The sequence below is a fragment of the Protopterus annectens genome, chromosome 2.part1, assembly GCF_019279795.1.
Source record: "Protopterus annectens isolate FY-2018-M chromosome 2.part1, PAN1.0, whole genome shotgun sequence".
Taxonomy (NCBI): Eukaryota; Metazoa; Chordata; order Ceratodontiformes; family Protopteridae; genus Protopterus; species Protopterus annectens.
The window spans coordinates 1,462,324,669-1,462,342,497 of NC_056729.1; the positions used below are offsets into that span (position 1 = coordinate 1,462,324,669).

The 17,829-nt window shown below is 37.9% G+C and overlaps 1 protein-coding gene across 1 annotated transcript in view; it reads left to right on the forward strand.

Moving 5' to 3' along the window:
- The window catches only part of RFC1 (replication factor C subunit 1), a 1,497,679-nt gene that overhangs the window by 556,142 nt on the left and 923,708 nt on the right, over positions 1-17,829 (forward strand). The window contains exons 6-7 of the mRNA XM_044063570.1: positions 5,432-5,486; positions 5,605-6,008. Of these exons, the coding sequence (XP_043919505.1) occupies positions 5,432-5,486; positions 5,605-6,008 (459 nt within the window). The remainder of the gene's footprint in view (positions 1-5,431; positions 5,487-5,604; positions 6,009-17,829) is intronic.

Genomic DNA, 17,829 nt, shown 5'->3' on the forward strand with positions numbered 1-17,829 from the left:
CATAAGACTATAATCACTGGGTATATCGATTGCAGTGATCAATGCTGCTTCTTTCTTTTTGTCCTGGGCTACTGTATCTGGTTTGCTCGCATCTATTTTTTGAACTGTTGGTAATGGGTGATCCCATATGATGCAAACTTCATAATTTTCTATAATGCTTTGTGGCTCATGATTCCAGCTGTTTGAAACTCTTGATAATTGTTAAAGTTGAGAGACCAGCACACTTGCTGCTTTGCTTTCAAATCAGCAAGTAGTAGTAAAGTATTATTTTCAAGGTTCAGTACCTCCTGCACAACCATGTGAATGATTGCATCATGCAGCCCCTTCTTGCTACTTTTTGTACACATACTATGAGAGCTCTTATGTCATGGTGAAATGTGAGTAGTCCTAACTCTTAATGTAGGAATAATCATCTTTACTTATGAAAACATTCAATTAGGTTTGCCAGCATTTTATTATTGGTATACTTCACCAAGTAACTGCCTCTCAGTTAGCTGTCCCTTAAATATAATGGCCTAATGTCAAATATACAGCAGCTATGCATGGGAATTTTGTGCAAGAAAGTCATTATTGGACTTTGCAAGAAAATGGGAGCTGATGAAAACAAATCTGGCAAGGGCATTGAAAGAAGAAAATAGGCAAACTCAGATGGAATTCACTGTTAAAGTAACCTCTTTCAAAGATGTACTGTTGTGGTAAGTGCTTTATGCAAATGTACTTTTCCAGCATTTTTAATTTGGAGTAATAAAGTTTTTCTTTCTCAATTGTTAATATTTGATCACCACATTACTTGGTTTTGTACTGCTGTAGTTATTTTCTGTCTTTTGTAGCATTAAGAGGGAGTTTTGGAGTACTATGTAACTAAGAATGTTAGCAGTCTGCCCTTTTCTCCTGAATGGTTTCTGAATGAAAGTACCACTACTTGGTGGGTAGCACTTTAAAGTGTAGATGTATATTTCTGTGCTCATCGTAAGGATCTCACTCCTGCATTTTTTTTTCATAAATAGGAACAGACATTAGTGTTCCTGACAAATTTAGAGTAATTATATGTCACCCTATGTAGAGGGTGCAGGGTTACTAGTAAGAATTTATGTTGTAAAAGGATGTGTAAATACAGCATCTCCAGTACTCTCTCTCTCTGCAGCTGAGTTGTCATCTCCTTTGTCCAAGGTTCACAGGCCACTTCTGGCAGGACAAAGGGACTGTACCCTTTAGCTTTCACCACTATTTTTAATACAATTCTGCCAAATTTTATTTTGCATTGTGCATTTGCTACTGTTTTGTAAATGACTTTCCTGGGAAAAAGTCGCCCAACAGATGCATGCATGGAAAAAGGTTCCCCCCAAAGAGTTACCACTTAGTGGCTGTTCTGTTTTGGTGAAAAACATAATGTCTCAAGTAGGGACCATTTCAAAACTTTTAACAAAAGGACATTACTTGGAAGAGCTTGAATTTGTAAGTGTTCATGATCATAATTACTGCTCTCCCAGGCTGTATACCACAAGTAAGATGCTTTGACTGGAATTCACAAAAAGAACTGGGAAGATCCCAAGGCTTTATTCTAAGTATCAGAAGATAGAGAAGTCTAAAAAGATCTGAATTAAATACTTTTGTTTGAGTGCCTGAGCAACCCTGCAAACTCTTAAGGCCTTAATTACCTGTTCCTGATGAAGCTTGTGTAGATCCATCAGTGGTTTGGGTCCCTGCTAATACTGTCTTTCCATGTATCCTTTGGAGGCAAATTGTGGTGTGACAATTGAAACTCAAGTCAGCCAGACCTTAAAACAAATTTGTTGCTGTACTGCAGCTGGATGGCATCCATTAGGTATTTGTATAGTTTGTTTTTGCTTTGAATGGGGCTTCAGCACCCAGCACATAGCCCTACCACTGTGTGTGGATAAGCATAACACACCCAAGTTTTGGGCATATTGATTAGGATGCCCACAATGCAGATGTCTGCAAATGTCTATTTAAATGGTAGAAGAGTAGCCACAGAGGAGTACCTGAAGAGAAGTAGGGTAGACCATTCTTGCCCATAAACCCTGCTGTATCCATTTCTCCTGTACAAACCCAAAAGAATATGAAAGAGCCCTTCCTTAGAAAAGGTCTGTCTCTGAACTGTAAGAGGAAGATGTGGCTTACATTCACTGTCCTCTTATACTGTGCTCGTGTTGTCATTGATACCATCATAGGTAACACCTGTCTCCTCCCCAACAAAGGGCTTCCTTCCCAGAGGCCATTGACAATGAGGCAGAATTTGTATAGCAGGTCATAGAGCTGTCTGTTTCATAAATAGAGGTGTTATGAGCTTTTATATATAGAGCAGCTTAACAGTCTGCTTTTCTGCATTACTTAATCCTACAAGGATATATTGGAGAACACTTTGGTACCAGATTGACAAGCTCCTACCCCATAAAAGTCCAGTAATTTTGAGAAGGGAGCAAGATCTGTGGAAACTCTCATTCAGGAGCCCTGTGATAGAACCAGCTGTTTACTTAGAAGCATCAAGCAGGTTTAGGGCTGTGCCATACCTCAGTATTTTCTCCTGTAACACCATATTCCACCAGTCATCTACCCATCCTCAAGTGGTATAAGCTGAAGCCCCAGATTTCACATTAATTGTTCACAGTTATTTATCCCCTCCCAAAGCAGTCCACATTTACCAAGATGTTAGAAGTCTGAGTGTGAGAAAGTCCATACTAGCTAAGTGGAATGGATTTTTATATTTTGGATGGCAAAAGACAACCTGATCCAGTAACATTTAACATATCAGAAATCTTACAGTATTTATCAGGAAATTTTGACCAAAGCTTGGCTTGACTTTGTTTAAAATGCATGTTTCTGCCATCACAGCCAGCTTGTGACTCTGCCCACCTGTTTTTACTATTGAAACTTATGTGGCATCTTTATGTAGAAGATTAAGGTTATGAGCTGTCTTTGATTCCCATTGTCTCCATTTGCCTTAGTTGCAATTCTGAGCAAGACACTTAACTAGACATTGTTCCTGGGTCATAACTCAGAGGAGACCAAACAGATTTAAAACATGATTAGGCATTATGCTAACAAGAAGTGATTTAGACAGTCTGACAAGGTGTTCATTTCATCAGTGCCAGGGAAACTGGGCAGACAAGTGTTCAAACAGACTATATCTCCCAGTGGTTGAGAAATTGTATGACCTCCTTTTATGATGCTTTTAGGAAGGAGTTATTGCGCAGATGACAGCACTGCTCAGTAAGGTAGCTTCCTTTCCAGTTTGCCAGAATGTCTGTGAAGCTGCCACTCAGGCCTTCATTTGCAAGTTTTCAAAGTGTTGCAGACTGAACATTCAGTTAAGGAGTTTGACTTGTTTAGCCTGCTCTATACTTGTGGGTACACAGTAGGCCTCCAGACACGTATCCAAATCTGGGAGCTTCAATGTTTGGAAATGCCCTCTCTTAAAATGCTGTGCGTCAGTGATATTTGTGGTGTGATGTATTGCAATTGTGCGAGTATATTCACCATAACTATAAATGTTTAAAAAGTAGGAAAGTAGCTGCAACATTAAACCTAATGATGAACATAGTAATATTATGTGAGGAATTTCACCTACCAATAGGAGCTTCCACATACCTTTTAGTCTTCCTGAGTAGGCAGGTTTTTGATGCTTAGCCTCTGCCCTTTATAGTAAGTTGTGGTGCAGCTTTGTGGTTTTCCTAAGTGGACAGTCCCATTGTGTGTTTTTGATGTGTGATAAAGTCAAATACATTTATGTGCTTCAACAGAAACCTTTTTGATTTCCCTTTTTGGCGTGGGCTTGAGGATAGAGGGTACACTTGTCGGTGGCCCCTCTCTTCACAAAAAGGAAAAAAGGTTGCACTGTTTACATGTCTGTTTACAGCTGAGCTTCTTGCTTGTCTATTATGGCACTGAATATAGTGCTGCACCTTATTTAGGGATTATGAAGACTGTTTTAAGTGTGGCCAGAAGACTGACATCTACATGAAACTATATTGCATTAATTTATGAATACATTACAGCTTTCATCCTACTGTTGAAATATGTAAAGTTATGATGAAGACCTTCCTTCAGCTGTACTGCTTTCATTAAGTCTATAAGGGCTATTTGTAGAATTATAGTTTAATTTAGCAATAACCCATGCCTGGGTGTGGGGTAATGCTGGATTTACCCACGGTTGGTGTGGTTTGGTCATGAGGGCGAAGCCCAAGTGGCCAAACAAAGACAACCGTGGGTAAATCCAGCATTACCCACACCCAGGCATGGGTTATTGCTATTACACAATGACATTATTTAAGAAAAAAATACTTTTCTTAAATAATGGCATTGTATAATGCCTCCGTGCTGCCCTTCCGCAGCTGTCTGGTATTCTGCGACAGTTCTGATGTACTGCGCATGTTTAAGCTTACGCAGTGCATCAGAGGTGTGGGTGGAAGCAACGGAGAAAGCAAGATCTCCGTTGCTTTTTTCAAAATGTCTCGCTATGTTAAAGGAGTTTAACATAGCAAGACAACTTTAAAAAAAGCAAAGGAGAATCTCCGTTGCTTTTTTTTTAAAGCTGTTTCGCTATGTTAAACCCATTTAACATAGAGAGACAGCTTTAAAAAAAGCAACGGAGAAAAGAAGATCTCTGTTACTTTTTTTAAAGCTGTCTCGCTTTGTTAAACTCCTTTAACATAGCGAGACAGTTTCTAAAAAGCACCGGAGATCTTGCGTTCTCCATTGCTGTAAAACAAAAAAAAAAAAGACTTGTACTAATGAAAAACGTCCAGACGACCAAACCTTTTTCTATTAGTATAAGTCTGATTTACAACGTGCACGCTGACCAATCAGCCTGCACATTTTGGAATATTAATGGGGGTCGTTGTATAATGTGGTGCTATTATTTGCTTGACTCATCATGCTTATAGTACTTAATTTTATTGGTGATACAATTTTGTCTGTGTGATGAAGTGTTTAAATACTTGCCTCCTTGATTTTTTTCTCCATATGATATTTAACTTGCTTTACAGTGTTCAGACAAAGTTATTTGGCAACATTTAAATTGGGACCTGAATGTAAGCAAAGAAACCCTCAAGGAAGTATTTGGAGGAAAAACTTGTACCTATGGACACTGTCTACACAACCAAATTTTATAGAGCAGTTAACTTTGCATTCCTAGTGTATTATGTATCGTTGGGTAGTCTTGCTTTAGTTATTGTTCATTGTGCGTGTTTGAATATACTTGATGTGAAATATATTAGCAAGAAAGTTGTGACTACAGGAAATTGTGCTGTTATTTTTGATTATTTATATATATATATGTATATATATGTGTGTGTGTGTGTGTGTGTGTGTGTGTGTATATATATATAGATATATATATATATATATATATATATATATATATATATATATAAAATATTCTTACTTTTCATTTGCATTCTCTTTCTGTTAGGCTCGAATGGACTCTGGTGACAAGTCATCATCAATTACTATTCGAACAAGTCCAGGTAAACAAGTTAGAATAATGGTTGTTTGCATTTTGATTTGTTTTTGCACTTTTAATTTGAAATTAACATGTGGTAACCCTGCCTGTTAATATGCAACTACTTACAACTGTATTTTTAGGTAAAGCACCAGACTTATTCCAGGGTGCTAAGAAAACCAGCGAAAAGATTGAAAGAGAAGTACATTCTCCTGTTCATTGTGAAACTTTCACCAAAAAGCAAGATACCCCATTGAAAGCCAGTTCAAAGCTGGCACTAATGAAACAAAAAGATGATATGAAAAAGAAAAGTGTTGATGTACCTAAAGCAGGAAATGTATGTGCAGTATCTGCAAAAAGAGAAGCAAGCACATCTCCAGAAAAAAAAGGTACACAAAATGTTCAGAAAGAGAGGACTTCAGAGAATAAAAAAGAAACAAGTACTCCGAAAAAGAAAATATCCCCCCAAAAAGTAGTAGTAAACAGTATTCAGAAAGAGAAAACATCAAGTCCACAGGATCAGACTGTGTCACCCAAGAAATCAGAGGTAGAACATGAATTTGTTTTTATGCTGTGACTTATTATTTGGCTAATTTTGAGACTGTCTCACAATATAGACAAGTCAAGTTTGGTGATGGACTCTACTGTGGAAAAAGTAAGGAAAGAATGTTAAGATGTTTTAAAGAATGCATTGTTTTTGGTGTATGCCACTGTCAGGTGCTAGCTATGTTTTGCAACACTTGTTCTGCCTCTTGAATGCTGTGAAACCTAATGAGTTAGCTTGATACACTGTTAACTGCATGCAAATATTTTTTTTACAGTAAAGGTGCAGAGAGTTTTGGCAGGAAAAAAGATGCAGCAACATTTGACACCTTTATTCATTAACTTCAATATTGCTCAATATCGGTACACATTAACAGTTATAAAGAAGCCATTATAGATTTTTCCTTTTCATGCATTATATGTGTAGTTTTTTGCTAAACAATTATTCAATTTAACATTGCTTAGATTGCCCATGTCCCTACCGAACATTATTCTGCATGTATTGTTCACATAGATCCTGTTTATTTCTATGCAGTTTGTTCCTTCCCTTCATCTATCTGCTTTGTAACATTCAGTAATTATGTTATGATTGGTTTGGCCATTGATTTCCATTTTCTAGTTACTGCTTTTTTGACAGTCAGCAGCATTAAATCTAGTAGGGTCTTAGTATGTCTAGGCATTTCAGTTTCTGTTTCCAAGCTCAAAAGTATAATTTCCTTAACTACTATAATTTGCTTCCCCAACATTTCTGAGAAAGTATCCTGTAGGGTTTGTAGTTTGTCTTTCGGCTTTTCCCGGTTAGGGGTCGCCACAGCGGAACTCCGGTCTGCTAATGATTGGCAGTAGATTTTCACGAATGCCGAGGTGCCAGCTCGACATCCAACCTTCAATGAAGGCACGCCCTTACACATGTCGTTCGAATGCCACCTATCCGCGGGGAGGACGTGCAGACTCCACACAGAAGGCACTCCCCGCACTCTAGCCGAGAATCAAACGGGAGAACCTCTTGCTGTGAGGCAACAATGCTACCGCTGCACCACCGCGGAACTTTATTTGTAATTAAAATATACTTTGTCTTTTCTCAAAAAATGGTAATTATTCAGGAAGACTATAAGAAATGCTACTATACTGCAAAGTATACAATGGTAGCTCATCAGTATTCAAAAACATGCATGCTGATTGTGCCTGATGTAAAATTGAGCATACACCAAAAGAAAAAAATCCAGCTGCTGTACTTTCTTTTATTAGTATACGCTGTGGAAGTCAATGCAGAATAGCATTAATCCTGTTACTCTAGCAGCTTTCTAAGCTTATAAGAGCAGCATTTACAATAGGGATCTTTGTCCCCCTTAATTTTAAGGACCTGTTAGCTCAAGACAGTATCCTGTAGGGAATTTTTTTAAATCTATGAACTTGTAACATCTGCAGAAAAAAACATGTTCCCAAGTATCCCGTTTTCCAATCACACCTCCAGCAATTGATGTCTACTGTGGAAACATTCTCTGAAGTCAACTTGGAGTATAAAAACATCTATGCAAGCCCTTTCATAAAAAATTCCTAAACCCATCTAGATTTTGCTGTATATTTGAGAGCCATACAGGTGTCTTCCCCACTCTTCCTTTGTATATTGCCTTTCCATTCTCATTTTGCAGTCTTTTCTAACCTTTTCTGGTTGGTTCTTATATTTATCATGCATTGTTTTATACGCTGTCCTAACTACCCATTTTTTAATTGCAGCTTTAATTCTAGACTTTGTTATAAACTCAACCAAAGCTAGTCTTTCATTTAACACTTCCCTGTCTTTTTCTCTCTGCCTGTATTCTGTTATTGATCCCTAGTAGGGTAGGCAGTCTGTAACCTGCATTCTAAGCTGCTGCTTGGCCTCATCCCAATCTGAATTTTCACTCCCAGGTATTTGACAGTTCCTTGGTTCCTTTGTCAAAACTTCTCCAGTAAATTACAGCTTTTTGTTGCCTATTTTGTATGCTCCTACCTGCAAATCATCCCCTATTGGTAAAATCTCCTTTCTCCATTCCCATGTGTTGGTTTTCAAAATGCTTTCTTCTACTTTGTAAGTAGAATATTTTGTGTGGTGGTTCTCCTTACGGACTTGCATCTAAAATCCTAATCTCTCCGTACTTTGTGATCCCTTCTGTTTGTTTTCTGTATATGAGCCTTAAACTGTGTAGTTCTATAATATCACTTCAAATCTACCCAAAATCACCTTGTTCCTTTAGGAGAAACAACGTATCCCATTTAACTCAAGTCTGCTATTCTTCCCAAATACATTCCTTCAACTCCATATTAACTGAAGTCCATAGCTGCTTCTCTAGTTTATAGAAACTATGCCTGACCTGTATAAAGTGGTAAATGGACTAGAGATATTTTTACTGCTCTTGTCTTACCATCCATATCCATAGTCAAAAGCTTCCAACGTCTTGATTTTTGTATTATCTTTTCTTTCCATATATCCTTAGTTGCCATAATAGAATCTTTTTCAGTCCAAAAACCTAAATCTTTCATCTTATGTCTCCTTAAATGTGGGTAGTGCTGAACCATTGCATTTGTGGGAACATAGTTTACCCTAATAACCATTGATCTGATATCTCTCGCATTCCCCCTCACATATGGGTTGCAGAGCCAACCCTCTGATCCGACTTGGCCTCTTTTTAAAGAAGGAACCAGCTTTTCTACCATCAAACTTCAATTGGCAGCCATCTCTAATTTTCATTCTGGTAATGTTTTCAATTCCCCTTCAACTTCCAGACTGTGCAAGGCCTTCTTAAAAGGGATTTTCCTTCTCAGGCCTCCGGCAAAAGATCCTTCCCAGCTATGGGATCTCACTGTGTGTGTTGCAAAGCTCAACTCAAAAAACATTTGAACCAGATGGTGATTTGTGAGTTAGTTTTTCTTGGAAGACAGTTTTTTTCATTCCCATCACCTCAACAAAGAGAATCTCGGAGATTCAGGCCTTGTCTTCTAAGCCGCCTTACATTATTTTCCACAAGGATAGGTTGTGTCTCAGTACAAAACCTTCTTTCATGCCTCAAATCCATGCCACAAAATCCAGTCTCTACCAGTCTTCTTCCCAAATTTCTGTAATGAGGGAGAACGTTTGTTGCATCTGCTTGATATTCCCAGGCAGTTATGTTTTTACTTGCACAGGACGAAACATTTTCAAAAATCAGAACAATTATTTGTGTCGTCCTCTTTAGATATCAAGGTCAGGTTGTTTTGAAGGTTGCAGACCATATTACCTTGATTTTATACCAAGAATGGTTTGCAGCTACCTTGTCCTCCTAAGACCCATTCTGCTAGATCTAGGTCTACCTCATCTGCTTTTTCTTCCAGGGCTCTTTAGATGATATCTGTGCTGAGCCACCTGGTTGAAGGCTCGCACATTTGTCTCTGATTACAAATTGGACATTATTTCCCGGAGCAGTGCTTCAATCGGTTCGTCACTACTCCAGCATATCCCTCCATAAGACCATCCAGGAGTTGTATAGCTGGGGATTCTACCCATACATGAGGAGGAATGAGAGAGACAACATCCGATTTGTTACTTATGTACTTACAGCAACTTGGTATCTGTGTTGTCTTCTTTCATTCCTCCTCATCTTCCCACCCTGCCACCCCCTTCCTAGTGCCTTAGAAGACCTGGAGAAAACTTATCAGGAACTGTTCCTGATTTTGGGCTTCTGGTTATGGATGCATACTCACTTCCTTCTTTCTTTCCCTGCTCTCTATTATCTAATGAGCAGCAAACTCGATCTGAGGAGGTTGATTGGAGTGCGGGGCATTGTGGAAAGTGGGAGGAACTCGAGACTTGGATCATAGTCTGAAGAAATGCGGCAAAGTCAGGTCCAAGAGTTGGTCCATAACCCATAAATGAGGAGGAATGAAAAGACAACACAGATACCAAATTATGATAAGTACATAAGTAATAATTTTACATCTCTGTTTACTTTATATCATAAAAAGCTTGGAACAGTCTTAGAATGCTACCCAGTACTGAAATGTTGAGTACAAAATAATGTAATCTGCAAGTACGTCTATTTTTTCTCGAGTACTGTGCCAATTATTCCCTTGAATTTGCTAGTCCCTATGGCAATGTCCTCTTTCTCTTTTATTTGCCATAGAGCCACAGGAAATGCAAAAGCTTGAAGTTGCTTTAGACACAACCTTCCAAATCTTTATCACGTTCTTTCCTCTTGGCTTCCAAACTTCCAACCTTTTTTCTCTCATCTACTATCATCTTAGCTATTCCATTTTTGAGCCTCAACTTCATCTAACCTTGGCATATCCAAGTCTTCCATAAGTATTTCCATTTGTATATTTTCTTGATTTCCCCATTCCTCTGCTGTGTTCATTTTCATAGAATTTCTGAAATCTCTATAATCCCTTTGTAGGGTCTCTGGTTATTTTTCTACTGGGGTTGTTATAAAAATACTCATTTAACAGCTACCTTTTTAAACTCATGCATATTATCCAAGTACTCCTTTTCCCTTTATCACTCTACAATAGCTATTATTGTTCTGTAGGATTCTCCTTCACCTGCAATGCTTTAACCTGTGATGATCCCTCTAAATAATTCCTGTTACATCTGTCCCCATATCTCTTTCTCCTCAGCTATCCCTTCTGAAAAAAATTGTGTGTCTGTAAGAACTCCTGAGTGGTTTTCATTGCCACCCATTTCTTAAATTCCTCACCTTTTAATAGGTAAATAGGAAAACATCAGTAACTCATTTTTACTTGATTTATCCTGCGTTTTTATCTTAATCTTTATTGGCACATGATCTGAAATGGTTATTGGCAGTGTTTTAGACCTTACAATTAAATCCCCTTGCTCCTGTGAAGTAGGGTTTATCTCTTGTCTACCTTGCAGTATAGTATGTAAATTATGGATAGGTTCCTGATAGTTTCACATTTTTCATCCCAAATGTTTTCACATATTTCTATAGCATCTACTCTGCTTTGTTTTATTTTCCTTTCTAGATCCCCTTGATGTATCATCACTTTTGCAGATCAATTTCCAGTCCCTACCCATGAATAATAATTCATTCTAGAAGCTAATTACCTTTGCCATAATTTTCTTAAGTTCCTTAATATTCCTTAATATTACTTTTAGGTAGAATGGTTATAATACATGTAATTTTAACTCTCTTTCTCTGGTGATAAACCCCTCTTTACCACATATCTACCACTGTTGTCTTTTTTCTTCTCCTGTGTCATTATTGGAACCGCTCTTTTCCATTGTCCCTGATACTCTACTGAATAACCATTCTGAAGTCCTTTTTTGTAAAATTCACATGCTTATTTCTATGTTGGTGTGTCTCCTATAATATTGATATTTGTATGTTATACTTCATATAATTCAATACTCTTTGCTTCTTGTCCATATCTGCAGTGTTATTCACATTCTGTGAAATGAGTGATAAGGCAGTTATTCTGATTAAATGCCATTGTCATAAATTCTACATGACATTTCTTAATATGTTCCAATTTGCAAATTGTATGCACACAATATTGTGCAGGCTGATCTTGTGTGCAGTTGCAGCTTCTCATGTTTGTATGGACCATGTCACATTTTCCCAGAGTTTTTATTTTAATAAAAACATTCCAGGAAAATAAACACTGTATATATTTTCATTTTTAACCCCCAATCCATTTTCACTTGCATTAATTGGACACAAGTATATACACTTTCCAAAACTGGAAAATACCCCCTTCCATGTGTTGGTGAATACCCCAGGTAAAAGCTACACCCACAGGCTTTATGAATTCTAAAGGTAATCATGCTGAAAACTCATGTTAGAGTCTGTGTCCCATCCTGTACTCACACCATCCATTTTCCCATCTCAACTTCACTCCCAGTGATGAAAAACAACTGACTTTTAGACTTGGTGCCCTACCATTAAATGAATAAAGTAGATTTTGCATTGTAATTTATGCTAAAGGGATTAATGTTGCTAGGGATGCATCTGCTTGTATTTCCTTCATTTATTTTCACTGAATTGCTTGTCATCTGAGTTCTAGTGTGTGTTTCCCAGTACAGATGCCTCAGATGCCTCAAAATTCACAGTCCAGCCATTTCTTGATTAATTGCCTGAGACTGCAGACATTCCATCTGTAACTGCAGAGCTCTGTTGGTTGATAAAAAAAAATACCATTAAATGGTTCTGCAGTTGCTTGACATAGCTCATGTTGAATGCTAGAAAGTTATTTCACATGATTTTAGTGTACACTTCCACCTGTATACATAGCATCAAGGGGTGACTATAATTTAATATACACAATAGGTTCATTTCTACTACTACTACTTAGCAGTAGTACATTATACTACTTGTATCTAGCCTTCATCTTGTTGCTTCATAAAACCCAGCTACATTACAATTGAAAAAAAGTGCTTGCTAACTTTAACATCACTGACATTAACAGTCATCCATAAGACTCCCCATTCACATTTAAAGTACCTCTATATACTTTGCAGAACTACTTTGCAGTGTAGCATGTACTTGACTTTAGTAAATTTATTATGCACGTTACTAAGAGAAAAATAACCTTTTCCTTGGTTATATCTTCATTTTCATCACTGTCCTCCTAAACATTAACAGCAAAGTGAAAATTATACTTTAAAGTCCTCCCACCAATGTAACACAGTCAATCCACAAACTGGTAGTCTTTTTTTCTCCACCTTTATGTCCAAACTGCTTTGTATGGAAATGAAAGTTTACAGTTCATCTGTGTATTCACATTTTTGCTGCCTACCTTCATCATAAACTCATCCACCGAATGCCAGTCTTTGGTTCAAGTCCAAGGTACTCCTTTTTTCTAGTCACTTCCTGAACTTTTTCCCTACTGCTCAATTGTTTTCGTTTGGAACACTAGAAGAGGTTTTACTAGCAAGTTCTCTAGGGATTGTACCATTGTCAAGAGGAATGAGCAGAAAGCCCTTAAACTTGTTGGCTCACGTTTTGCTCTGTTTGTGTGTGTGTGTGTGTGTGTGTGTGTGTGTGTGTGTGTGTATTTTTTTCCCCTTTACCTGTTCTGCATCCAAAAATGCCTTTGCTGCTTCTGAAAAAAATATTCTGAAGGACAGCTGAATATAGAGTTTTGCACCTGCCTCCTGACATCCTCTGTGTGTAACAATACACTTGCTTCTGTTCTGGCTGGTATACAGTGAATAATAATTTTGCATGAATACTGTGGTGTCCCCAGCTGATAATACTTTAACTTATGGCACAGTTTTGTTAGGAGTAGCTCCTTCTGCTGATATTACTGCATCCTTACTACTGTATGATCGGCTTCTTTCTTATGGCCAGATTTGGAGCATAGACACTGTGTGCCCCATCCTGCTGTGGAATACCAGTTCACTTGCTTACTTGTACTTTCATAACATTAATGCAGTACCTTCCTTCCAGTTGCTCTGATACAGCAGACATTCTCAGGTTTTCTCTATATGCTGTGTCTTATAGCTCTGTTTTTTGAAGCTATTCTTCTTGAGAAGCTTCATATTCAGCAGATGTGTCCTTCATTTCATCTTCTAATTTCTGCAGTTTATCATCTTATTAAAATAGCTACTTAAGACTTCTGTTCTGTCCAGCGTTTGACATTTGATTGTATGCATTTTTCCAGTGTCTCATGTTTTTAAGCACCTCTGAATGTGTTTAGTTTATTTTTCTTTCTAAAGCACTGGAAGCCATCTCCAGTGCTGAGGCTGAAACCACGGCTGCTTTTTGCTGAACAGCTGCAAGGTTCTTCCTGTCCAGAGTTTTTTCTTATCTTTTCTACTTGATTTTGTCTTACTTTCTTCAAATTGCTTCTTTGTTGATATTCTGGCAGTGCAATGAATAACTAGTAACTGAATTTTACCCAAATACCTGGCCTTTGCTGGCTGTTTTCCAGAGCATCTTGTTTGGCACTAGGAGAGTTCTGATCCAACTTATTTAACAGTGTGTAGCCATCTTAGAAGTCTAAGACTCAGAAACATTGTTCAGTAGATATTCTTCTGTCCTGTGCTTCTCTTGTTTCCCTGATATTTGAGGAGGTGGGCATTTCTGTTTTGGCCCACTGTAGGTTTCTTTCAATTGTGTTGGTCATTACAATACTTTTATGGCTGTTGAACACAGCAGGGCTCATTTGTAGAGATTTAGGATCATGCAGAAAGATGCGAGTCTTCATCCAATCATGTACTTTGATTTGCATCTGTACACTTCTCTTTACCAGTTCTCACATTTTAAAGTTGTCTTAGGCAGCGAGTGCCTTCAGTTTGCACAGAGTGGTACTCCTCAAACTGTCTCCATTAAAGGTATTATACTTATAGGTTCATAGATTAGTACTAAGCTAACTGCCCTTGCGAGCCATTTTAAGCCTAGCCAGTTATCCCTTGTGAGACTCCAACCATGCACCTTGTGTTTGTAAGGCAAACACCTTAACCATTAAGCCACCCTCCCACCTTATATTATGTCCCTTGCCAAAAATATATCATTTTTTGTAATTCTTTCTGCTTATTCTATGTAACCTGCTATAATTAGTTTATACTTTTCAGTTATGAAAACAATGTCACTTATAATTTACTCCTCCTATCCTGCTACAAAAATGGCATACCTTATAATTTTCTTTACTTAGCTACCCATAGTTGTTCTGTGTAACTACGATCACTGGACAAGTCAGAAAGTCTGCCTACCTGGTTTTCCTCCATTGCCAGTCTCATTAGCACTGTGTTTACTATCGAAATGTACTAACAGCTTCATTTTTACAGGTGACAAACTCTTGCTGTGTATGAACAATTCTGAATGTGAAAAGTGTAAATTCTTAACTAACCAAAAGGTCTCCATCTCACAAATAGGTCCTGTGAGCAGGACACATCACCACCACAGTCACATTTAAACCACACTGAACTGACTTATGTAAAGGGTATAAAACTTCCCTTTAAAAGCCTTTCAGAACTGAGAATACATTGCAGAAAAGGTGACAGGATATGAAATTTATTTCTATATATTGTCCCTGCCACCTTTTATTCGTACTACAGGCAACCACGCTACCTTTAAGACCTTGCTTCATTCCCATCTCAAAACCCTCTGGGAATGTTCCTGCTCTCATCCCACATGACTCCTCTTTTTCCCCATTTCTCACACTCCTTTACTTCTCTCTTCTCTTCATCATACTGAGCTTCACTGACTACTACCATCTTAATTTTTTTCTCATTTACTCTACTTTTTTATTGTCCCACCCTTCTTAGATTCAACCTCTTATTCCCCCATCCTACTTTAACTCTAAGATTTCATGTAAAACTGTAATGTCAACCCTGTTATTTCACATTGTAACAAATCTAACAGGAATATGCACCAATGGATTTTTCTTATTTTAATTGACGTCTGTGTGTAATTTTACCTTTTGCTTTTTTGGCTTTATTTTCACTGCAGTTGTGGATTTTTTGTCATGTTGTGTAATATCATTGTTTTTTAATAGTATTACATAAATGTAAATGCATTTTATTCGTATTATGTTGTTGTTCATGGAGCTTTTCTCCCCACGACTCCATTGAAAACGGACCCTTGGCCCAATGGACTATCCCGGTAAACAAACTAAAATATTAATAATAAAAATATTTATGTATATATATCCACTTAACAGCAACAGAATTCAAGATTGTACAATATATAGAGAGGGAAATCACTTAACACTTGACTCTTGTTCTTGATATAACTAATATATAATAGTATGAATGCTCTAATGTATTTTACTTTTCATTTTATGATTTTTTTTCCATTTCATTAATGTATTTCCAGCCTAACAAAATGCACTGCATTCATAAATAAGATTAAGTATTTTACCGTTCAGTAAGCCAAAGTGCATATTCAGTGGCTGGTGACCCCTGTCTGACAGTTTCGACAGCATTTAAAAACTGTATGCATCATCAGAAGTGCAGGGAGGATTGCCTGGTGGGAAAAATTCAGCTTTAAAGGAAAACAGCATTTGTCAACACTTGCTGCCCCCCCCCCCCCCTTCATAACTCTGGGACTCCATTAACAAGTATCAAAATCACAATAGGAAACTCTGTTATTGTTGAGTGAGAATGATCTCCAGCGAATTATATGACTTCCAGTTTCATTTGTTTCCATGGACTGATGTTTCTGACCTGACTGAGGACATTGGTGGCCAGTTTGGATGCAATTTTGTCTGGTGTTTTGTTGCAGGAAAGAAGAATGGATTGGTCCCCTTTCTGTTCTGAAATTTGCCTCGGATCCTTTGTGTTATAACAATGCAATTTTGTTCTAGCAAAGTTCATCCCCTTGATTTTTTGATGTGGTTATAGAAAACCTTTTATTTTCAGCCACTCCTAGTGGCAAGTGTAAATGCTGAACGAAACTTCGCATCTTCTGATAGTTTTTAGTTTTGTTTTGTTTGGAATTTACCTTAGCTTGTTTCCTTGGGTTGAGTAAAATCTGAAGAATTTATACACTCTTCCTTTTGGTTTAATAATTTTAGATTATATTGCTGAATTGTAACTTGTGCATGCTGGTGCACATTGCTGAATTTTCCACTATATTTATGCATCACTGAGATGCATGTTAACAGTACAGTTGTTGGAAGTATGTAGATTGCTGTGAATGAGTCACCAAAAGGGTGAGAGGAGGAAGGGAGCTAATATATATTCCCAATTGATTGATGCATGGTGATTGTTCAATGCACTATAGCAGTCAATTGAAAAATCTTTGAAGGATGGTAACTTTTGTTTGGCTTTTTGTGTGTGAGGAACATCACTGTGTTAGTGAAAATGGAGTGGAGTGATGTTTAATTTACTACAGCTGCCAGATGTATTTGTCATAATGATATCCAATATGTTCCCATGCTTGTTGGAACTCATACCATCTCTACAAGATTAATGTTTGAGGTGTAAATGTTTTTACATACAATTATTGTCCGAGACATAATCCTTCTAATAACTTGGTTATTTAGGTCACTAATTAGAAAGATGCTTTTTTGTTATTGGTTGATGAAGTATTTAGCAGTACCAGATCATGTACACAACATGATACTCACCGAGACAGATGTCTGGTGTCAGAGCCATGGCCTCAAGCTCAGTGCCAAAAAGTGCATTTTCATCCCCTTTGGTAAAAACTCTATACCCGTGAACTACCACATAGGCAGTCTACTTCACACTGAATGTATGATAAGAGACTTTGGGACCCAGGTGGACAGTAGTCAGGAAATCCTTCTACGTGGCACAACTCATCACAAAAGGATTCTCATCCAGGAAAAAAGAGGTCATTGTTCCCCTTTACTTGACAGTCATTAGACCCATTATAGAGTACAATGCCCCTTTTGGAATGTACCTCACAAGACATCTGCAGCAGCTGGAAAAGCCACTGAAGTACCTCACAAAGAGGAGTACTGGCCTCAAACAGATGCCCTACGCTGACAGTCTCAAAAAACTCCAGCTTTACTCCATAGCATATCGCCTTCTCCAAGGGGATCTCTGCCTAACTTATAAAGCTATGTCAAACCCAGAGCTGTTGGACATGCTACACCCAAAGAAATCCCAGTCTCTCTGAGCTACATGCTCTAGGGACCTAAACCTTGTCACCACAATAAACAGGACATGGAGAGAGAGATTCCTGTCTAAGAGACTTCCCATACTCTGGAACAAGCTACCCATCTATGTCAAGCAAAGTTCCTCATTAGCACTCAACAAAAATCTTGATGAGTGGATGGGAAATAGGAAATAAACCCCGGGGATCACTTCTGTGGCTTTGCTCGACAGGTACACAGGAAAATAACTTTCTTGGGTGGAGTAAGCCAGGGAACCTTGTTGGCTTGGC